General features: G+C 34.6%; 1 protein-coding gene across 1 annotated transcript; it reads left to right on the forward strand.

Annotated features, from left to right (window-relative positions):
- The first annotated feature begins 18,586 nt into the window (after nt 1-18,586).
- Nucleotides 18,587-24,124, forward strand: LOC141721472 (uncharacterized). Its single transcript, XM_074524408.1, has 8 exons — nt 18,587-19,098; nt 19,832-19,927; nt 20,691-20,801; nt 20,877-21,186; nt 21,841-21,931; nt 22,274-22,604; nt 22,942-23,090; nt 23,423-24,124. Exons 1-8 carry the CDS (start codon nt 18,787-18,789, stop codon nt 23,925-23,927), a joined length of 1,905 nt encoding a protein of 634 aa, XP_074380509.1. The 5' UTR covers nt 18,587-18,786; the 3' UTR covers nt 23,928-24,124.
- Nucleotides 24,125-24,386: the final 262 nt, after the last annotated feature.

Raw genomic sequence — 24,386 nt, forward strand, 5'->3', positions numbered from 1 at the left:
GGACTCAATAAATGAGGGTGGAATTTGTTGCTTCTACACCAAGGCATCCTCAGAGCAAAACAAACTATGGCACAAGAGACTCTCACATCTAAACTACAAGGTAATCAACACTCTGGTCAAGAAAAAATTGGTGAGAGACATGCCAAAGCTGGAGTTTGCCCAAATTGAAGTTTGTGAGGCCTGCTAGAAAGGAAAAATGAAAAGATCAAGTCACAAGTCAAAAACTGTAAATTCCATAAGTGCACCTTTGTAACTTATTCACATGGACTTGTTTGGGCCAGTAAATGTCTTATCAATTTCAAGGAATAAATATGCACTTGTGATGGTGGATAATTTCTCAAGATACACCTGGGTAGAATTTATGCATTCTAAGGATGAAACTCCACACATCATTATTGAGCACATAAAGAAGATAGAAAAATAGGCTGAAGATCATAACTGTGTGAAAAGATTGAGAAGTGATAATGGTACAGAATTCAGAAATGCAACATTGAGTGAATTCTGCAAAGGCAAAGGCATTGTCCAAGAATTTTTTACAGCTAGAACACCTCAACAAAATGGTGTAGTTGAGAGAAAGAATAGAACATTAGTAGAAGTTGCAAGGACAATGCTGCAAGATGCCAACCTGCCAACTATTTTTTGGGAAGAAGCTGTTAACACTGCATTCTACACTCAATATATATATCTCATCAACAAAATGCATGACAAATCACCCTACTCAATCATGTCTAAAAGAAAGCCTACAGTAAAGCATCTTCATGTGTTTGGAAGCAAGTGTTACATTCTAAAAGACAACTCTGAATATGTGGGAAAATTTGACTCAAAGGTTTTTGAAGCAATTTTTCTGGGATATTCATTGGAAATAACTGCCTACAAAGTTTATGTGGTTGATCAAAAGAAAATCATGGAAAGCACATATGTGACTTTTAATAATGACAAATGACCAGGCTTGGAATGCCTTGATGAGAATAAAGCTGAAGCCCTTGTATTTGAAAATCTTAACATCGACAGTGATTCTAATGAAGATGGTGAAGACAATGCACAACAAATAATAAATGAAGAATCTACAGGACAAGAGAATCATGAAAATGGAAGCTCATCTCAAACACCTGATTTTGATAGCACAAACTCAGGGGGAGAAAGAGAAGAAGAATCTACAAATCATACCAATAATGAAGAAAATGATGAAGGCACCAGTCAACAAGCTCACACCAGAAAATGGGATAGAAGTCACAACCCAAATGCAATAATTGGTGATCCAAATGCTTGTGTAACGACTAGGAGTGCAACTGCTAATGAGTGCCTACATGCATGCTTTCTATCTCAAGTTGAGCCCAAGAAAACTGAAGAAGCTCTAATGGACCCTGATTGGATATCTACTATGCAAGAGGAGCTTAATCAGTTTGAAAGAAACAAAATTTGGAAGTTAGTTCTTGCAGCAAAAAATAGAAGTGTAATTGGAACAAAGTGGGTGTTCAAGAACAAGATGGATGAAAATGGTGTGGTTACCAGAAACAAAGCAAGGTTGGTTGCAAAAGGCTACTCACAGGAAGAAGGAATTGATTATGATGAAACTTTTGCTCCAGTTGTAAGACTTAAAGCAATAAGAATTTTTCTAGCATTTGTTGCACACTCAAATTTCAAAGTGTATCAAATGGATGTTAAGAGTGCCTTCTTAAATGGTTAGTTAGAAGAAGAAGTGTATGTGCAACAGCCACCTGGCTTTGAAGATCCAGAATTTCCAAATTTTGTGTACAAACTACTCAAGGCTCTATATGGGTTAAAGCAGGCACCTAGAGCTTGGTATGATACATTATCAGAATTCCTGCTTCTAGAGGTACCATAGACAATACTCTCTTCTACAAAAACCATGGTAATGACATGATTCTAGTCCAGATCTATGTAGATGATATTATCTTTGGCTCTACAAATGAAAAGTTGTGCCAAAGATTTTCTAAGCTTATGCAGAGTGAATATGAAATGAGCATGATGGGGAAATTAAGTTACTTTCTTGAAATTCAAGTTAGTCAAAAAATGATGGAATCTTCATCAGCCAAACTAAGTATGTCAAAGATTTAATTAAAGAAGTTTGGTATGGTTGATTGTTCACCTGCTTCTACACCTATGTCTACAGCAACAAGTTGGATGAAGATAGAAAAGGCAAAAGTGTAGATATTTCAAGCTATAGAGGAATTATTGGATCATTGCTTTACTTGACTGCAAGTAGACCAGACATAATGTTTGTAACATGTCTTTGTGCAAGATTCCAAACCAATCCAAAAGAATCACATTTGATGGTTGTTAAAAAAAATCAGATACTTGAAGGGGACTCCTAACTTGGGACTATGGTATCCTAAGGGAACTGGTTTTGAAGCTGTTGGTTACACAGATACAGATTTTGCTGGATGCAGGGTGGACAGAAAGAGTACAAGTGGGATCTGTCAGTTTCTTGGACAAAGACTTGTATCTTGGAATATCAAAAAACAACAATCTGTGTCAACTTCCACAGCTGAAGCTGAATACATAGCTGCTGGAAGTTGTTGTGCTCAAGTGCTTTGGATTAGAAATCAGCTAATGGACTATGGCCTAGTGTTACACAAAATTCCCATTATATGTGACAATACTAGTGTTATATCTATTGTGGCTAATCCAGTAAATCATTCTAGAACAAAGCACATTGATGTAAGGTACCATTTTATTAAAGAACATGCTGCAAATGGTACCATTGAGCTTATTTTTGTTCTAAAAGAAAAACAACTAGCTGACATTTTTACTAAACCTTTGGATGAAGCTACTTTCACTAGACTTATAGGTGAAATTGGGATGCTAAATTCTTCATCTTAAGGCAATAACTCAGCTAATGTGTTGCAGCGGATTAATTTCCAGTAAATCAAAATTAATTTGATTTTATTAGAAATTAACTGAAATATGAAGTATAAATATTTCAGAAACCTCTGCATATTTATTCTTCAAAAATAATGTTTCAACTTGAAATTTTTCAAATTATAAGTAAACTGCCCAATTCTTAATTTACATTCTTAATATGTAAAATTAACACAAGGCATAATTAAATTGATCAAGAGTATATAGAGAACTGAGTTCTCGATAAGTCTAATTGACTTATCGACAAGTCAATTTAAGACTTCTCGAATGAGTTCTCGACAAGTCATTTTACTGACTTATCGATAAGTCATTGTAGAGTTCTCTACAAGTGTTAACTTACAGAGTTCTCAACAAGTATTATTTTTTTTGACTTATCAATAACTCAAAACTGAAATAATTTAATCCAATAAATTATTTTGGTAAAATACTCTTGGCATAAATATTCTGATTTTATTTTGAATTTATTCAAATAAAAATTAGAAACTTTTTAGTCCACTTTGGACAAACTGGGTATTTATTTTACATCTAAATAAGTCAATCTTTATTTATTTTCTACAAAAATTGAATAAAATGACTTATCGAGATGTCTCTCACTTCAAAATGACTTCTCGATAAGTATATGTCAAACGTTTATTTTTGACTTCTCGACAAGTCATTAGCTTTTACTATAAATACTCAGACTTCTCGATGCATATACATACTTACATTTTCGAGAACTCAAGTGACCTAGCCTTTCAATCCAAAACTGATTTCTCTCTCGTTTTTACTCCTTTCTCAAAAAAAATTCTTACCCATTTACTCTCATCAATCAACAATGGCACTCAATGTTGTTAGAGCCACTATTCCAGAGAAAGGAACAAACTAACTCAATGTTGTTAGAGCCACTATTCCAGAGAAAGGAAAAAACTACCTTGCTTTTACTGATGCTAACCAAGCTCCTGACAGTTTCAAGGGGTTTGTGAAACTTTTGGCTGAATCTTATCTTGCAGGAGCTTTGACTGCAAACCCTGTTCTGTATCTGGATGTCCTGCATAAATTTTGGACTACAGCAGTAGTAAGGACTGATATGAATGATAACTCTCTCTCTATGGTGGTGACCTGCACAATTGGAGTCCAACAAATTGAGTTTAATGACCAAGATTGAATAGACCTTTGGGGCTGCCAACTAAAAATCTGGTGGAGGTGCCAACTCCTGATGAACTGACTGATTTTATGGACTTCATCAATTATGGTGGAAGAATCAACTTGTCAAGCTTGAACAGGACCAATTTAAGAAAGGAGTGGTCCTTTGTCTTTGATTCTGTGGTGAGGGCCTTCACATGTAGGAAGACAGGGTATGACAATATTTCAAGTGTGGTACAAAAGTTGGTGTACTCAATTGCCCACAACAAAGACTTGAATGTTGGTCTATTGATCCTGGAAGAACTTGCAACCAGGCTGACAATGCCCCTATCTACCAGAGGTAAGGAAATATTCTTTCCTAGAATTATTATATCTACTTTAAATAATAAAGTAACAGACATACACTTGTTAAATGGTATTGATAGCACTAAAATTGGCAATTGTAAGCAAGTGTCCAAAATAATATTTGGCTCACTTACTACAAAGAACAAGGTAAATATGAGTCTGAAAATCACTCCATATATGATGGAGAGATTTAGGACTTACCCTTACCCAATGCCAGACATGAGATCTAATGCACAACCTAGCACAACCATGGTCCCTGAACCTGTAGAAGTACAAATACAGGAACACCCACAGGGACCTTCCCAAGCTGAAAACGTTTCTTCAAATCATGTAGTAGCTAGGAAACCAACCACCTCATCTTCTCAAAATGACGAGGCAAGTAAAAAGAAGTGAAAGAGGGTAATATTAACAGTTTTACAAGAGAGTGGTGAGGAACAAACAGAGGATGGGTCACCATTGGTCAAGAGATCAAAGAAGAGTAAGAAATCTGAGCTGACCACTCAAGCCACCTTTGTATCCTCCCAACAGGATGCAGTTGTAAAAATGGGGACTAAACAGACTCTAGATACATCCTCTCAACAGGGTGTGTCTATTGAAAAGAGCATTCACCCCAATGTACCTAGTACAGAGCCTGCACAGCCTGCACCTGAAGCAATTCAAGTGTATGATAGGAGGAATAAGGATGGCATACACTGTGAGGGCACATCTTTTGAAGCTCCCTCATCCATTTAGGGGGAGCTGCCAACACTCACATATGAGCAACAATCTCTAATATCTCAAATTTATTCTCTACCAACAGCACTTGAATCCAATTCTCAAGTGCAAGCTAAATCAAGTAACTTAGTTCAAGAAACCTTGCTCACCACCCAGACACCACATTTAGATGGTGAGAGGCTACTAGCTGGGGTAGACCTTGATGACACCATCAAAACCATGTGAGATTCATCATTGTTTACTGAAGACCCCATGGATGTCACAAATGCACTTTCATGTGCAAATCAGCCTTCACAGGCTGTTAGGTTTGAGGGTAGTATTCCTGAGGGGGGAACTATCTAAATCCTCTCCAATTCAATTGGAGGTTCCTCATGTAGGGACAATTCCCCTCAAAACCTTAGCTGAAATTGCCTTGACAATTGAAGCTGGGAGTACAATTGCCAATGATCTTGTCATATGGGAGGCAAGTATAGCACATTTAGGTGACAGTGTGCTGCAAGACACACAAGGGTTTGAGACTGGTGCACATGATAGTAACCCAGTCAAATCCCCTCCAATTTAATTGGAGGTTCCCACAACAAGTGTGGAACAACAACTCCAATGGCCACTGTTACAAATTTAGATCTTGACCAAGATAAAGAAATTAATGTTACTTCCAATAGAGGTATAATTGGTTCATTACTCTATCTAACTGCTAGCAAACCAGATATTATGTATGCAACCTGTTTGTGTGCAGGATTTCAGGCCAAACCTAGATAACCTCATTTGGTTACTGTGAAGAGAATTCTGAGATACTTAAAGGGGAATCAATCTCTTGGTTTTTGGTATACAAGAGAATCAGATTTCAGCGTAGTTAGCTATTATGATGCATTTTTTGCAGGATGCAAAATTAACAGGAAGAGTACCTCAGATGGCTGTCAGTATTTAGGTGGTAGATTGGTTACTTGGAAAATTAAGAAACAGAAATCCATATCTACATCTACAGCTGAAGCTGAATACATTGCAGCTGGCAGTTGCTGTGCTCATATTCTTTGGATCAAAAATCAGCTATTGGACTATGGATTGTCTTATTCAAAGATCCCTATCTACTGTGACAATCAAAGTGTCATTGCTATGACAGGTAATACAGTACAACACTCACTCACAAAACATATCAGTATTAGATATCATTTTATCATGTAGCATGTCATGGAAGGAACAATTGAGCTTCACTTTGTTCCTACTGAACAACAAGTAGCTGATATCTTCACCAAGCCATTACCGGAAGCAACCTTTGGAAAGTTAATTTAAGAGCTTGGAATGATCAACTATGAAAAGAAATGGTTTGTCAGATCCTGATTGTAAGTCAAAATTCTGACAAGGTATGTCAATTCCTGATGTATCAAATCCTGATAATGTAATCAAATCCTAACAATGACTGTGAGTATTTTATAATTTTGTTCAATTATTTTTCATGATTAATACTTGATTTAAATTGAGTATAATTAAGAATTATTTTTATGCATAATTATAGAGCCGTTTGTGATTTAGATAATTATGGCGGATTAATTGCTAGTTTTTAGGCGCAATAACACATATATGCTCCTTAAATGTTGTGCATGATTAACTAGAATTACACATTATATGTGCCATAAATATAGCCATCCAATTCAATCATGCCATGTGTATTATAGTATTACTGTATTTACTAATACCATCAGTACCTGATTAACTATTCATATTTATATTACACACACAATATACACAAACTGCTAATCTTTATCTCTATCACTGCAAATTTTTGGACCCAAGTTTTTCATCTCAAAACCGTAATTTTCAAATGGCCCCATTGATTATGTCTCTACTTTCTCTGCTGTTAAGTATATTTTTTAATCACAAGACTTTTCCCGCTACAAACTTTAAAGCTCCTTTGCATGAAACTGGAATTTTTGCGGACTTCAGAATGATTCAAGATTTTTTATCCCAAAGTGATATTGGGTATGTTTTCTCTGTTCCATCTAGAATTTGGTTTAAACAGATTATGCAGATTTGGGAGAATTCAACTGTTGATGCTGAAAAAAGGGTCATTCTGTTCACTTACAAAAATGAGGAATATGATATCAATGCAAATATAGTTGAGGAAGCTCTGAAATTACCTGTACTGAATGGTAGGACACCTGTTGTGACTCCTAATGCAACTCTCTTTGAATGTGTCAGAGAGATTGGCCATAGCATTGAGTTCATTAAAACCAGGGCGATGTTTAAGACTAAGCTAAGAAAAGAATGGAACTTATATTTTAATTGCATAAGCAGAGCTTTCCTAAATAAGGTATCTAACTTTGATGCTTTTCCATTATCTTCACTGCAGATAGGTTATTCATTGTTATATGGTCTTATTTTTTTTATTATAGTAACACTATCATACAATTTCTGATAGATAGATTTAGTGATAAAGCTGGTGGTGTAGGTTACACTAAATTTTTACAATTGATTTTTACATATCTTTTGCCTGATGAAAATTTTGAAAAAGATGAATTGTTGATGATATTTCAAATCAATTCCAAATCTATGATTAATTTAGATGAAAGGAAAGACAGTTTTAGAAGAAGTACAAATTTGCCAAGGGAAATGTGGGTATTTTTGTCTAACAAAATACCTCACAAATACTCAAATTCATGTAATTTGGAACATGGCACATCCCACCCTGTTCCTGACCCAATTGTTTCTTCATCTACCAAATCTAAACACCAAATCATCTATGATTCTTCTCAAAAGGAATCAGTTATAAAATTAAACCAATAGCTAAGACTGATGTGTCTGAGAGACAATCAGGTCCAAAGGTTAGTTCACCCTCACCTAAATCACTGGAAAAATAAGGTGGAGGAAGGAAGAAAATTTTACCCCCACCAACAAGTGTCAAAGAGGGTATAGCTGAAAAGAAAAGAAGGACTATAGCTGGTATAAGGTTAGTTTGATGAGCCATCAGATACTGATAGTGATGGACCTGCTGTTTTCAAATTACTTGTTAGACCAGTAGAGGTTACTGGTGCTACAGGGGAAGAAAGGACTGCAACTGTAGCTATCAGTTCTAAGCTAAAGAAAAGAAGACTATTTAAAGAAGTTGATAGGGCTCAAGCTAAGCAACCAGAAAGACAAATTGGAATTTCTATCAAAAGTTGCTCTTGATCAGGAAACTATAAATCCTGACAGTACTTCATCAGTTCCTGATAAGGCTCAATCCATTCCTGATGAAGTGATCCCAGTTCTTGATCAGTCAATTCCTGAATCCTCACCAGATAAATTTATTGAAGTTTTTATATAAGAGGGTGAAGGAATTAGCTAAGGAAGTTGGACTGGATGCTTCTCCAAAAAGAAGAACCGATGACACTACAGTGTATGTTAGAAAGCAGTCCAAGCAACAGTCTCCATGGAATGGGTACTGTACACAAGAACCATCTTCTCATTATGAAGATGCAACTGTTAATACCCCTGCTACACAAGAAACACATGCTCAAAGTATGGGTGCAAGTATTAAAACTCAACAGACTATTCATGATATTGCTCAAGAGAGTCACATTTCCGTGGATCTGATATTCAGAAGATAATATAAGAAAGGGAAGCTCATCAGAAGCACATTGCTCCACTGGATGTTGTCATTAATGATCCCATATTTGAGGGAAGCACACAAGAACCTTCCGTTCAAAGGATTCAAGAAGCTTATGAACCTCAAGTCCCACTAGAACCAACAGTTCAAAGTACTGTTGCAAACTTAGCATCAAATCCTGATATGGGATTAACTCCTGACAAGCAGCAAATTTCTAACACAAGGACAGTTCCTGATGCAGCTGTTCCTGACTCTACAAATCCTGATGTACTGATCACTGCTAAGGATTGCACTGGAGCCATCTTGGTATAACCACTCAAAGCAATATCAATATCTTATAATACTCAAGGTAGAATTATTTCTAAATCTCCTTTATCTGCTAGAATGATTATAAATAGATCTATTACTAGGGATACCTCTTTTCATATGACTACATACCACTCCTCTTTTCCACCTCTTATTTCTTCTTTTCCTAGTGAGTTGAGCCTTTCTAGTAAGATTGTGAGAAAAGATCAAAAGAAAAACAAAAATATTGAGAGGTAGTCTCCTGTACTGGCAAAAGAAAATGTAGATATGAGTGACAAAAGTGATCCAAATATTACTATTGAAAGTAATATATGTGTGAGAAGTGATGAGACCACTTTAAAAGAAAAAGAGAGATTTAGGTTTTGGTTCTTTTCTTTCAGGTTCATCAAAAGTAACTAAGCCTTCTAAGTCAAGTCCTGGTTTAAAGCTCAAAAGAAAAGTTCACAACTCTATTCCTGATGTTCCTGAGACATTTTCTGATGATGATGATAAGTTCGGAGATTCTGATGATGATGACAATCCTGATGCTGTTGCTCTAAAAGCAGGAATACAAGCATCCAAATTATCTAGTTTTCCCATATAATCATGCTCCTTGTAATATCTGGGAAAAATAATGTGAATATTTTGTGATAAATAAATAAATATAATGTGTTTATATAAATTTAAAATGCTCATTGCCATGATATGACATGCAGTAGTTGTTATCTGTGGTTCCGTAAGGACCAAAAAAAAATTTGATTCTTTGTTACGTGTTTAAAATGCATTTATATGAAATAATCCGCGAACTGGACGCGTGTTTATTAGCGTCTTTATCGAGGTACTTGTTTTATCTCGTTTTATGTGCGTTTGCATGCATTATATGAGTTTTCGGGATTTTCTGTTAATTTAGAAATGGTTTCGGTTTCTTAAAAATCAACGGACCGGGACCCCACCGGGACGTTAAAGCCCACAAAATTCATTTTTTTTTTATAAAATCATTCATATTTCAAAGATCCATTATTTATGCATTTTTAGATTATTCATAATTTTTGGGAAATTTTGATATAAAATTAATATTTATTTGATTTAAAAATTATTCTGCATAATTATTATTTTAATTAAGGGATGAAAACACCCTTAATTGATTTTGGGTATTTATTTTTCCAAAAATATAAATAGCTGAATTTGTTTATTATTTTCATAATTATTAAAAATAAGAAAATAGAAAACATATTTTTGGGGGTATAATCTTGTTCTTCACAAAGATTCAATGAATTTGGGAGTTCTAGGAATCCATTCTTGATGTTCTATATACCAAATTAATCCTCTCGTTGAGCCCGTTCTTTTGATACCATTTTCATCAATCGAGGTGAATTATTTTTGAAATTCGAATTTTGGTGTTCTTGAGTCGAATTTGGTTTTTTTGAGTTATGTTGATTGTTGATGGAATTTGAGGTTATGAATAGCTTTATATTGATTCAGAGAATCGATTTGGATATTTTTTGATTTGTTTGAGTTCAAATTTGGTCAAGTCGAGTTCTTGTTTTGAACCGTTTTTGTGTTGATTTTCTCGAATTATCCATGAACTTGTTAGTGATTTTGATTACATAATAGTACTGGTATGAATCGTAGCTTTGTTTTGAAATAAAGATCGATGAATATGGTTGTGTATCAGTCGATATCAGATTTTTAGCCGGAAAACACTCGAACCTCACCACCGGTTTCAATGGTGAAGTCGTCGGAATCGATAATTAAATCATCGATTTTTGTTGTTATTGGCTAACCTGTGTTGTTGACAGTACACAGAATGGATTAGGAAAAAAATCAATGTCAACCTGCGATGTATGGAGACGCAACGAGGTTCGCCGGAGGTCCGAGGACGCCGCCGGAATCTGGGTTCTTCCGGAAACCAGCCGGCTTCAACCCGACCAGGCTTCTAATTCTTCCTAGCCCATTTTTCAGAAAATTAAAAAGTAGAACCCGTTTTTGATTTTGATTTTCCCAATTCCAATTCCAACAATCTGTTTCTAAATTCTGATTTTTAAAAATTAATTCAAAATTCAATTTTTTAATTCTAAAAATTGTTTTTTAATTCCAAATTTGTTTAGCTAATTATTTTTAATAAATAACTAAATTATTTTAAATTTCAAAAATTATTTTCTTTTTTTCTTTTCAAAATCCAAATTTGGTTCAATTTTTTATAATTTATTTTGATTAATTATTTATGATTTAATTAATTTATTATTTCATTTAATTAATTAACTTTATTTATAAATAGTTAAATAAATTATAATTATTTATAATTAAGCCAAATAATTCCTAAAAATTATTTTGAGCTTTTAAAAATATTTTTAATTATTTAAAAATAAATTAATATTATTATTAATTGATTTATTCTTATTTTATACGTAATAAATAGACCGTTCGTCCATTTAATGCGAAACGAACGCGTCTAGACTCAGAAAAATATTCCTCCTCCAATAAAAAATACTTTAGAGACCTAAATTCTTTTGTATCAAAAGGTCGCTTGATTTTCGAGTCATTATGAGTCAGTTTTTGATCGGTAAAATATATTTTTGAACCGATCTCGATTCTAAAAATACTGAATCCTATCTTTTGACGATTTGACTTATATGTTACTTGAATTATGTGTTATATGAATAAAATGATTACGTGTTATGTGAACCGCATGCTATCTGTTTACAGTTTTCAATGCCATGATTAGTTATAAACGATCGGGTAGACGTCGAGACCTATAGTTACGTCGAATGAGTTTGGTTTTGTTAATTGAAATAGTACTTTTGTTTATAGAACTGAGTAGTAAAGAGCACATTCAGGTGTTAGACTGAGTTGGTAGCCCGCAGTTATAAGCTGAGGTTATAGTGAAAAGTTATTGAGTCTGCTAGGCAAGTTTTCTCCCCTATTCTAAATTCAGAATAATGAATTACTTTATTTATTCTTATACCAGATGCAAGTATTCTCGAACCTCCTTATGATATATTGCAAGTATTTATTCCCTATTCTAAGTTCAGAATAGTTAAATGTTTTATATTTCGCTGAAATAATCTTCAAATTGATAGATAATGAATAACTATAATATCCATATATACTCTATACAGTGGAACTTTGAGATGAGATTAACGAATAACTAATTGTTCTAGTTATTTCAGTTGTTGAGATTACTCCTGACCATGTGAAATGGGGAGTTATATTGTTAAGGATGTCGTTTGATTCTGCTCCTTTGATTAAAAATATTTTTATGGATTGGATGGTTGTATAAGAGGTTGTGGCGACAGTCCAGTGTGATCTATGTATTATACTTGGATATAATACCTTGTTAGGCCAATGTGTGCCTTGGGTACTCCCTTTGTTTAGTTGGATATGCTTCGACATACCAGTGTTGCTCCGCGGCTGATCACCGGCGGCAACACACCGTCGTTCGAGTATTCCAATCCAAAAAATATATAAAAGTGTTGTTTATCATCAAAGCTCATATTAGCCTTTGATAGTGTTCAGGTATTGTTGTTTGGTTTTATTCTTCAGATATATTGTTATTGTTATTTCAATCATAAGTTATATACTGTTTGTTGAGCATCACTCCCGCTCATACTTGTTTATTATTTTGATCTTTCATCTAGGCCAGAGCAGGCCTGAGTTCCTGGTTAAATCGGGAATCGTGTGCTTGTAAATAGTTGGTGTGTCTTCTATGTAGGCTATTTTGGGACGCTTAACTAGTCTAGAGGTTTGTAATAAAATCTGAATAGTTTGTAAAACTAAATAGACTTATGGGTTGTAATAACATTTGGTTTGTAGTAGTGCATGTTTCATACTATAACCTGTGATCGATCCAGTTGCATGCAAGGGGTCATATTTATTATTTTATTCCATTGTGCCTATTATATTATGGTTTATCGGTCAGTAACTCCCAAATCTAGACCCCGTATTTGAGGGCGTTACACTCCTGTTCTTGATGCTCGCATCACTCATGAATGGAATCATTCATGGAGATTACAAAATGAGAAGATTTCTTTGGAAGGTACACAGATGCTAGCTGATCATGCTATTAATTTGGTCTCACATCCTGATATGAAGAACTCTATCAAAGCCGCTACAGTACTAGTCAAAGGGCTGCATTCTTTTGTCTCTACACTCAAGTAAAAAATGTTGATCTTAGAGAAGAGCTTGTTGACCTTTCTGTGACTATTAAAGGTACAAACAAGCACAATGGGCTGGTGAAAAGGATGTTTAGCATGGAAGCAAAACATGATCAAATGTCGGAAAAACTGATAGCTCTTGAAGCTGGTCAAAATGTTACAAATTCTAGGTTAGATGTTATTTTCTCTCTTCTACATAGTCTAGATGCCAAAAGGGGGAGATATTACCAAAGACAAAATGTTAACCTGAATCAGTTTTGAGGGATCATACCAATCCTGACGATGATTGTGATAAATAATAGAAGAAGACATCTGATGTTGTGGTAGTTCAAACTAGAACTGGAGTTCAAACTCAAACACAAACTACACAGTCAACTCAAGTCTTAAGGGATGGATCTAAAACTTTGAATACAAAGACAGTTACTCACTGTCAAATCCCGATGGAAAAGCACCAGTCAGGATCTGCAATTCCTGTAAGAGGAGAGGTGATAATTGACAATCCTGAAGATGCACAGAGATTCTACAAGACATTCAGAACTCCATCTGGAGCAAGCATCACTCTGTATCATAAAGACAAGAGAGTGGAAAATATGTTTGAAAGAAGAGCTCTTACTCACCTGGCTGAAAAATTTCTTGTTTTGACACAAGATGAAATGCACAAACAGCAAAAGGAAATTCTTAGTCAACTACAAAATCAAAGTGCTTCTAGAGGAAGAGGCAAAGCAAGAGGTGGTAAGGGTGGAAGAAAAGGTACTAAAAGGAAAGATGTTCAAGCTATTCAAGTGGTTGTTCCTACTAAGAGGAGAACAAGGTCAAGTGGTGTTATAATTGAGGAATTACCTGAGACATCTCAGTCTTAAGGTCCAATAATGATTGTTGATTCTTCATTTCTTCATCCTGTACCAAGGCCTGTTTCTAGTCAAAATCTATTCACTCCTAAAAGTGAAGAAGAACCAAAAGCTCAGCTTGTTCGAAGATCAAGACAACTGCAATTAGAAGTTGCTCATGTTATTACAAGATCAACTCATGACAACAAAGATGCAAATCCTGATTCAGTTCCTGACAGGGTAAATCCTGACACTGTCAATCATGACAGTTCAGTTCCTGATATTGACAGAGTATTAATTATTCCTGATTCTGTTAAAAATGAAGAAGAAGAAATTCTATTTCGGGTAAATCTTCAGATTTTATATGCATATGTTGAAGCTTTTAATGCTAAAAACTTCAAGGAATAAGAAATGATTTTTGGCAGAGAAGAAAGGGCTCAGGTTGGCAAAATCAGGATTGCTGTTGACAGAGCAAATCAAGCATACAGAAACATGCTTAGGAGGTCAGAAAGAAATAGATGGAGGTGTAATGATATGAAGTTGTTACATGAAATATCAGAAAGGAGAGCTCAAAATTTTCACAAGATCAAGAACAAGTACAAGTGGAAGAAAGTTGTTGATCTCAATTACAATGATGAGATGAATTTTGTTCCTGGAGGTATAAGGGTGGATGGTTTACCTAGTTCTAGCAGTATGGGTGATAAAAAGTCTTGGTTGGTATAAGCCAAGAATCTCAAGTTGAACAAACCTTATAAAAGAGATGGGATATGACATCATAAAGCTCAACTGGTTAATCTAAAGCTATTGAACTTCACTCTTACTGATAGTCATGGTCAGGAAGTTTCTGCTGATCACTTAGACAGGCTTGAAGCTGTGAAGATTATGCTTGATAAACATGATGGTTCTGAACCCAAGCGGAAAATCTTACTCTTATTGCAAAATGATCAAGTCCAAGTTCTCTCACTTGATGAACTATTGATCATGTCAACAAAGGAACTGAAATACATTCATTATTTGCTATGAGTCGAAGATGAAATTTCTAAGGAATGGTCAAATATGATTCTTGCAACTATCAGGAAAATGATACTCGATAATGGTTCACAATACTTTGGATCATACATTTCTACTTACATAAATTTCAAGGGTGGATGGTTTACCTAGTTCTAGCAGTATGGGTGATAAAAAGTCTTGGTTGGTATAAGCCAAGAATCTTAAGTTGAATGAACCTTATAAAAGAGATGGGATTGGACATCATAAAGCTCAACTAGTTAATCTAAAGCTATTGAACTTCACTCTTACTGATAGTCATGGTCAGGAAGTTTCTGCTGATCACTTAGACAGGCTTGAAGCTGTGAAGATTATGCTTGATAAACATGATGGTTCTGAACCCAAGCGGAAAATCTTACTCTTATTATAAAATGATCAAGTCCAAGTTCTCTCACTTGATGAACTATTGATCATGTCAACAAAGGAACTGAAATACATTCATTATTTGCTAAGAGTTGAAGATGAAATTTCTAGGGAATGGTCAAATATGATTCTTGCAACTATCAGGAAAATGATACTCGATAATGGTTCACAATACTTTGGATCATACATTTCTACTTACATAAATTTCAAGGTTCAAGAAGTCAACATGAAGAAGGGAGAAACTGTAATTGAGAATGTTCTTACACAGAGGCATATAACCATGAATCATGATGGTCCTAAAGCTTGTTATGTGTCACTGGAGGAACTGATGATTGAAAGAACTCCTATCAGAAACTTAAGAGCTACAATATACCAGCTATCTAATGGAACTGAGTATGAGAAGAACTTGAAGATCATATTAGAGGAGATAATATTGAAGAAGATTGATGACAGGGTTAAAGACTTTGTTCAGAGATATTGCAGAGTTTATCAAGAAGTATAAGGATCAAATTCTGAAAGAAAGTATGCTTTACATTCTACATTTTGTCTCTCTGGTTTTTGGCACTAGACAACACATTAGAATTTATGCTTATTCTGCAAAGCATAAATTGGGGGAGATTGTTGGAAATTGTTTGTCAGGAATCATGATATGTCAAGAGTCATCAGGATGTGTAGCCAATCAGGATCTATCTAACAGTCATGATGTGTTAAGCCGTCAGGATGTGAAGACTGTCAGGATCTGATTAGAAAAGTCAAAGTTGCGGGATAAATTAAAATCTGCTGATTTATAGGATCGTAATTGTTGATTTAGATATTTATAAAAAGTAGATATAATATACTGTAACATATCTTGTGATTGATAGAGATTGATTGTAGTTGTGTGATATATAAACACAGATTAGGTTATCACTTTCTGGTGGGCACAACTCGAGTTTTCTATAACCCAGCAGCTCTTAAGAATATTATTTTTGACAGAGTTTTGTAACAGTTTATTAAAGTTCAATATAAACTGTTATTTGATTGAACTGTTTATTGTTATTTCTACTTTACTTCTTTGATCAATCGATTAGTTTGATAATTGTATCCAACCCCCTTAAACAATTATCATTACTGGACAACCTTGGGCTATTATATATAGAAGAGATAGTATTTTGACTTTTTCACTCCTATTTTAATTCTTTTTATCAAATATTTGAAAATATAATTTATTTATTTTATTCAAATAAAAATACAATTAAACTACAATTTGATGGTTTATAGTATAATATTTTTGCATATTAATAACTACAATATCACATTCAGCAATTTGATAACCAAATCAAATATATAAAGAATTTAAAGGCATTTCGTCAAATTTTATACAATTAAAGTAGCATCTATAAATATTTTAAAAATCAAGGTTAAATGTCTTTAAACAGTATTTCCAACAAAATGATGTACAGACGTGTATTCACTGTAGACCGCTTAAATTTTAAATAACCTAGATATGAATTTGAGACTCCATATGTAACATCCCGATATGTTTATAATTATTTTTAGTTAGATTAATTAATTAAAATTATTTATAAATTTGTTGTCTTTGGGGTTTGCTGAATAATCATGTATGTTACACATAGATTAGCTCTAGCAACTTATATTTCTATTCAATTTTTCCTTTGTCAATTTCATTTAAAGTCTTATTTCAATTAAAGAAAAGCCTCAATAGTATAGAAACTGATCTAGTGATTGATATAATAAAATTCAAGGCATAAGTCTGGTAACATTTGAACCCATGATAAATGGATATTCCAATATGAAGTCAAGTAAAATAAAAATGTCATTGTACCGAAATGGCTCGTTCTTAGTGAAACTGATCAATCATGTTACAGATATAACTTTCTCTCTCTGCATATTTGTAAGTTCTTCAAGATCCTATAAAATAAACATGTACCATGGTTAGTAAATTTTCTCTTATAATATGTCAAATATCAATGTAGATATGACCTCCAAACTCATTAAGATGTTAATTTTGTCATAATCAATATGAGAATGCTAAAATACATAGGGGCGACCACCATAAATCCTTTGGCGATCTCCGAGTTTGTAATGTTTCTCTCGTTCTATCTCGTCGAGGCGAGCTGCCATCATTCTCATGGTGTTCCCTATAGTAGAGATCTGGTTTAGAAGTTCCGTGTTGTTCATCATTACAGGTGCCTCCCCCGATCTGAGGGGGTGATGTCTCTCATTTTCTGAGTAAAGGTCTCCCTTGGTGTCATTCGGAGGCGACGGGGGCAGATTGATCACACGAGCATCAGGGCTTATTATTCTTTGGTCGTTATGGCCGTTATTAACAAATTGAGTATGATGCGACATCCTTCCTTCAAAGATGTTAGATCCCCTCCTAGCGCCAATTATTAACGGAGGAATTTGGTGAAAATAAATTCGGAGAGAGTTACTGGAATTGTGGTGCTGGTTGACGACGGCGAGCGGCGTAAGATGATTATGGTTAGGGTTTGGTATGTTTGGAGATGACTGAGATCGTATGGGTGTCGAATTACAATCAAGAGTATATTAAATTCTCTCTATTTCAAAAGGATTGTTTCGTTCCATACAATGTGCCTATATACCCCTATTTTTTGGGGATCAAGTCAAATATAGTTCTTTTCTCAATCATGATGAGGCCTATTCCTTTTCCGTGAATGTAGTCTTCATTGCTTGAATAAAAAAGGGCGAAGCTCAGTCGGAGAAGAGGGCGATGCCCAATCTTAATAAAAGGTGATGCCTTTTTTAGGCAAAACCGGTTTTTGCCATTAATGAAGATTTTTCAAAATCTAAATTAAATACCTCCATATTTTTAAAAATAATTACAATCCTCGAATAACACAAGAATTTAAAGAAATTTTTAGAATCCTAGCATGTTATTTTAAAAATTTTTTAAAAATCAAAATTCAAATTAAATACACCCCTTTAGGTGCTTATACTATATAGAAAAAAATATTCCTTTAAAATATTTTTTTCGTAAATTTTAGTATAAGTTATATATGTTTATTAATAAGAAATATATATTTTTTTAATTTTAACTATCCTGTCAAAACATGTGCAAGAAAAGGTAAAACATGTAATATATATTTTCGGAATTAAAAAAAAACACAAAATGGTTTGGTTCGTGAACTCTTGTACAAGCAACCCAGCCCAAACCCAAAAAATTCAAGAAACAAAAAATAAAAAAAGATATATTTAATTTATTATTTATTAAAAAATAAATCTCCCAAACCCTACAAAAACCCTGAACCCTTATTCTCAAGCTTCAATGGAACAAAAACTCAACATTTAACCCTTCAATCTATTTTCTTCTTTCCCAAGACTCTCTTTTTTCACATACCCATTTTCACAAATCAATTCTTACATACAAATTGCATATAAAAATCCAATCTTTTCTCTAAAATTAAAATTACCCAATTAGGGTTCTTGAAATTGATAAAGAATGGTGAAGGGTGTGGTTACAGCAGGGCTATTTTCTGCTATAACTTCTGCATTTGGTGGGACTGAGAGGGTTTATGCTGATGGCCCTTCTTTTAATTTTGCTCCTTTTTCGAGTTCTTCGACATCGAATTCTGAGGGTTCTGGAGGTGCTGGTGGAGTTGGGGAAAAGGGGAAGGGGGTGGAGAGTGAGGAGAAGGGTAATCGTGTTCGGAATGAGCATCCGAGGACCACGTCTGCTGGGTTTGATCCCGAAGCGTTGGAGAGAGGTGCTAAGGCTTTGAAAGAGATTAATAAATCTTCTCATGCTAAGCAGGTCTTTTTAATGTTGTTAGTGGATTAAATTATGATTTTTGGATTATGTGTCGTATTTATGTATGTTTATATTGAAATTGAGTTGGTTTCGTTGTTGATTTTGTAAAAGATGAAGACTTTATCACTAGCATTGTAGGTATATTTGTAGTTGTTGTTTACTCGGAAAAAAGAATAACTTTTAGGTTTTAGTAATGGAGTATTTGTTTGCATTGGTTCCTCTTGTTAGTTTCGAGATAGTTTTGATTTTTGTGTAAATATTGCCTAGTGCAAGCTTGATTTTGTTCTAATATGTTTTAATGTATTCATATTTTTTTATGGAATAATAAACTTTATTTCAAAATAAAAAATACAAATTTCTATATATAGAAATTAATGTATATAACACAAAGTAATTATTTGCAAGTTGGTTGTATAGGTACAGGTTTTAAATAGTTATACTTTGATATTATATACATCTGATATCGTTTGAATAACTAAAAGAAGGTGCCTTCACTGTCAGGTTGTATTTTCAGAAGCTTGGTTTGTATAGGTGAATCACTAGTTTGTATATGAGTAGAAAGACGTTAATACAGTATCCCGCATTATAGTTTTGTTAATTCTGTGTCATTTGGACTGTGAGGTAATGATGATGCGGTGATATTCAAGTTGTATAGTCTTGTTACAATTTTGTCTTTGGATGTTATACCGTGTAACTAATTTATTCTGTGTAACTCATTGTTATGTCATGTTTTTAGGTTTTTGAATCAATGAAGAAGCAAGAAGAAACAAGGCAGAAAGAATTAATTGCCAAACAAGCAGAATATAAGGCACTGCAAGCTCAGGCTGAAACTGTAAGCTCAAATTTGTATGCTACCACATCATCATTGGCTTTCTGTGATTGGTTGAAAGGTTTACACAGATATACTGCTTAATTTAATTTACTGACTGCATCTTTGGTTTTTGGGTTTGATAGTCTGTCTTCAAGTTTCTATATATTTTTTATTTAGTTGTAATATATTTTACCTTTTTCAGTGATTATTTACCTATCTGCACAAGGTTTATTACTATTAAATATTACTATTAAATTTAAAGTTTCAAATAAAAGAGAGATGTTTCCGGCTTATTGCAATTCCTGCCCATTTTAATATTTAGTTAGCTAGATGTTTCCAACTTAGGAACTTGCACAACAGGAACACAAGGATGCAATGAATTTGAGTTGCCGTGAAAAAGCAGACTTTTATCGAGTTTATTTAGATTGAAATAAGTCCAGGACTTTCTTATTCAAATATCTATAGTAATGAGTTAGAGACAGGTATAGCTGAATGCATTAGCAAAATTATGATTCGGAATAGGATAGTTAAAACTTTTTCATACTGCTCCTATTACAATAAACCTTCTAAATTGTGTGATATTGTTACAATTTATATGAATTGGTCAAGTAATTAAACCATGACCTGTATTGTTTTTCTCAATATGAGTGACCATTCTAGAAATATTTGTAGGTAGATGATTTGCGATTGTGACTATTTGTCCTACAACTGCATCTTTTAAGTACTACAATTTATTTAAAGCCGCATTATACTGTATTTTTAATGTAATTTTTTTATTTAACAGGAGAAACAAAAGGTATTATATGATGAACAAAAAAAGTTAGCTCAGCAGCAGGCTCAGATCAAGTCCCAGATGGCACGCTATGAGGATGAATTGGCAAGGAAGAGGATGCAGGCATGTTATTTTTCTTGTGTAAATTCCTTGATATTGCAGAGTAACAAATAACTAATTTTGCAATCACATATCCAGGCTGAAAATGAGCATCACAGAACAAGAAATCAAGAGCTTGTAAAAATGCAAGAAGAATCGTCTATCAGGCAAGAACAAGCTAGACGAGCTACAGAAGAACAAATTCAGGCGCAGCGTCGACAAACAGAGAGGGAAAAGGCTGAGATCGAGAGGGAAACAATTAGGGTAAGGTCCATGGCAGAAGCAGAAGGAAGAGCACATGAAGCAAAGCTTGCTGAAGATGTTAACAGGAGAATGCTCGTGGAACGTGCAAGTGCAGAGAGGGAGAAGTGGGTTGCAGCTATTAATACAACATTTGATCATATTGGAGGTACTTCCCTGCACCATGTTTGCAGAGGAATTTATTAATTAAACTGGTTAACATCGGATATACCTAATTAATGTAATTGTGTTTACTTCATACTTCATAGGCACTCTGCTTTACTTTTCCATGTCTTGTAATAGAGATCAGGGTGGCACTTCAATTTGAAGCTCTAAGAACTGGTTGTCTTGCTGTCTTGACTGTGTAAAATATGCTCTTTGTGTATTTGGTTACTGGTCTTTGGTGATAGTAAGAGACACAATTACGTAGTTTGAGTCCCAAATGCATTGATTTTTTGTTGTTTTAGGTGCATCCAGATTAGCACTTTGCAAATCCCCAAATTCCAAAATTTAAAAATGAAAAAATGAAGGACGAGTAGAAATGCAGCTGGACTGTATATACTAGGTTTTAAATGTAATGACATTTCTTCATCGTAATACACATATTAGGTTTTCTTGCTTTGCTTCATTCGCCTGATGTTGTCTATCACTTTTATTCATAATCCCATTATAACATTGACTTGATCAGTCCCTCTTGCTAGTTCCAATCAAGCACAGATACTCATACATTTCCCTTGTTTTTGTCTAAATCTATCAGAGTGTTTTTTTTTGCTAATTTAAATCTATCAGAGTTTTCTGACAATGATTGTCTATTTGCATTTAGGGGGTTTACGAGCAATATTGACTGATCAAAACAAGTTAGTTGTAGCTGTTGGGGGAGTGACAGCCCTTGCAGCAGGGATCTACACAACAAGGTATTAAGTTATGCATATTAAATAATCTTGTATATTTATTCTTTCTATAAATTTTAAGCTCCGACGTGTCTTTGCGGCCCCTTCTCCAACAAGAATCTTTTGCACCTTGTGATTTATTAGAGTGCTTTTATTGCCAGCTAGATTCTTTTCGTTTTGTATATGTATAACATGTTTGACGTCATAGCATTGCGTTTACCTCCAAGGGTGAGTCTGACCCAAAGTATCATAGGGTGTTTGTTTCTGGAAAAATATTTTTTGTAATTATGTTTTTTGAGGTCAATATTCGTACCAGTTATTTGTTTGACCTCAATGGAATTATGGAGTCTCCTCTTTCAATTGCAGAGAAGGGGCAAAGGTTATCTGGAGTTACGTGGATCGAATATTAGGACAGCCATCCCTGGTTAGAGAGTCTACCATTGGGAAGTTCCCTTGGTCAGGTTCCTCACGTCGCTTTAGCACCCTCTTAAGTGGAGGAAAAACTGGCTTTACTTCCAAAAACGGAGATGGCTTCGGGGATGTCATTTTACATCCTTCTCTTCAAAAACGAATTCATCAGTTGGCTAGGTGGACAGCCAATACAAAATCCCATGACGCACCATATCGTAACATGCTCTTCTTTGGTCCTCCAGGAACAGGAAAAACAATGGCTGCAAGAGAGCTAGCTCGCAAATCGGTATAAGATCCTAACCTGTGTATTTGAAATTTGAATTTTTGCGCACTTTACTATCCTTCTCGGAAGTCGTTTTTGATGTTCACAATTAAACTCTACGACCTTCAAATTTCTTTTTCTGTTACTATTCTTGCGTTGCACTGGAGTTCATTAAAAAATTGTACTTCGAGATTGTATGTTTGCTCTGTCCATGCAAACCATACCAGTTCTCTAGTTTTAAATTGTTGTTATAAGATGCAAGCTAAATTGACAAAAGAACGGTCCATTGCTTATGCAAGGGATAGGCATCTAATTTCTGTTCTTTTCTGTTATGTATCTGATGTACCCGGCTTTTCTTCAGGGGCTTGATTATGCATTAATGACAGGTGGAGACGTTGCTCCACTTGGTTCTCAAGCTGTTACCAAGATACACCAGTTGTTTGATTGGGCAAAGAAATCTAACCGAGGATTGTTACTGTTTATAGATGAAGCAGACGCATTTTTATGCGAGTAAGTTATCCACCGCTATTTATATAGAAATTCATTTGTCAAGCGATATGGTAATATTGTTGATGTCTTTAGCTTCCTTCAAAGTTGAAAACCAAGTAGTTTATTATTTTTCTCTTTGGTTGTGGAAGCTTCATTTAATATTTTTTGGAAATGGGCATTAAAGAGTTAAGACTTGCTCTTTACACGATTTTCTACATCAAATATATGAATCTTCAATATAATCTTGTTGTACACCAATGGATCTTTCATCAAGTGCTAATATCTGTGCCTACCATCTCCCGCATGTTATAAGAGAGTATTATATTTCTGAACTTGATTTTGGCTGCTTTCAGGCGGAACAAAACATACATGAGTGAAGCTCAAAGGAGTGCCCTCAATGCCCTCCTTTTCCGCACAGGTGACCAGTCCAGAGACATAGTCCTTGCATTGGCTACAAACCGTCCTGGTGATCTTGATTCAGCAGTAGCAGATCGTATTGACGAAGTCCTAGAATTTCCTTTGCCTGGGGAAGATGAAAGATACAAGCTCCTCAAGCTTTATTTGGACAAGTACATTGCACAAGCTGGGGCAAGAAAAGCCGGATTATTCTCCAATCTTTTCAAGAAAGAACAGCAGAAGATAGAAATTAAGGATTTGACTGACGAAATTTTGAAGGAAGCAGCAGCAAAAACAGATGGATTTTCGGGACGAGAGATAGCAAAACTGATGGCTGGCGTTCAGTCTGCCGTTTATGGAAGTGAGAACTGTGTGCTTGACCCAAATCTCTTCCGCGAAGTCATAGATTACAAAGTTGCAGAGCATCAGCAGAGAAGGATTATGGCATCTAAAAGTGCATGATAGATAATTGTTTCTTTCATTGCATTTTCTTGATTTTGCGCCCAACGATAGAGATTGAGCAGATGAATTCTTCATTTGTATCATAAAACATTGAGCGGCTGACCTATATTCAAGTGAATATGCATAATTATTGAGGTTTAGGTAAAATCCAGTTTTGGCCCAACTATTTATCAATAAATCAGAAGAATTGACAACCATGTTCCAAAAAGTTTATAATTGGAAGTGATGGTATTTGTTATAACTTGAAAGTGATAGTATTTGTTATTGGTGTCATCCAGAATGCAATAAATACACAGATTTGTAATCAAGATCAAATATTGTAAACAGGGGTTTGTTATGATCCTAGCTGCTAGTAAAGAAGACAGTTCACTACAATAACTGAACTAAATAACTTTCACAGGACATGAATATGCCTAACAAAACCTGAGACTTTACTTCCATAGCTTTACAAACCTATCA

This window comes from Apium graveolens, chromosome 4 (genome assembly GCF_009905375.1).
Source record: "Apium graveolens cultivar Ventura chromosome 4, ASM990537v1, whole genome shotgun sequence".
Taxonomy (NCBI): domain Eukaryota; kingdom Viridiplantae; phylum Streptophyta; class Magnoliopsida; order Apiales; family Apiaceae; genus Apium; species Apium graveolens.

Excerpts from the sequence above, each read along its gene's own strand:
- LOC141721472 (XM_074524408.1), top strand. The coding sequence starts at position 18,787 with ATGGTGAAGGGTGTGGTTACAGCAGGGCTATTTTCTGCTATAACTTCT. Across the intron at positions 21,932-22,273 it reads GCAGGGATCTACACAACAAG|AGAAGGGGCAAAGGTTATCT; the intron begins GTATTAAGTTAT and ends TTTCAATTGCAG. Across the intron at positions 22,605-22,941 it reads GAGAGCTAGCTCGCAAATCG|GGGCTTGATTATGCATTAAT; the intron begins GTATAAGATCCT and ends GCTTTTCTTCAG.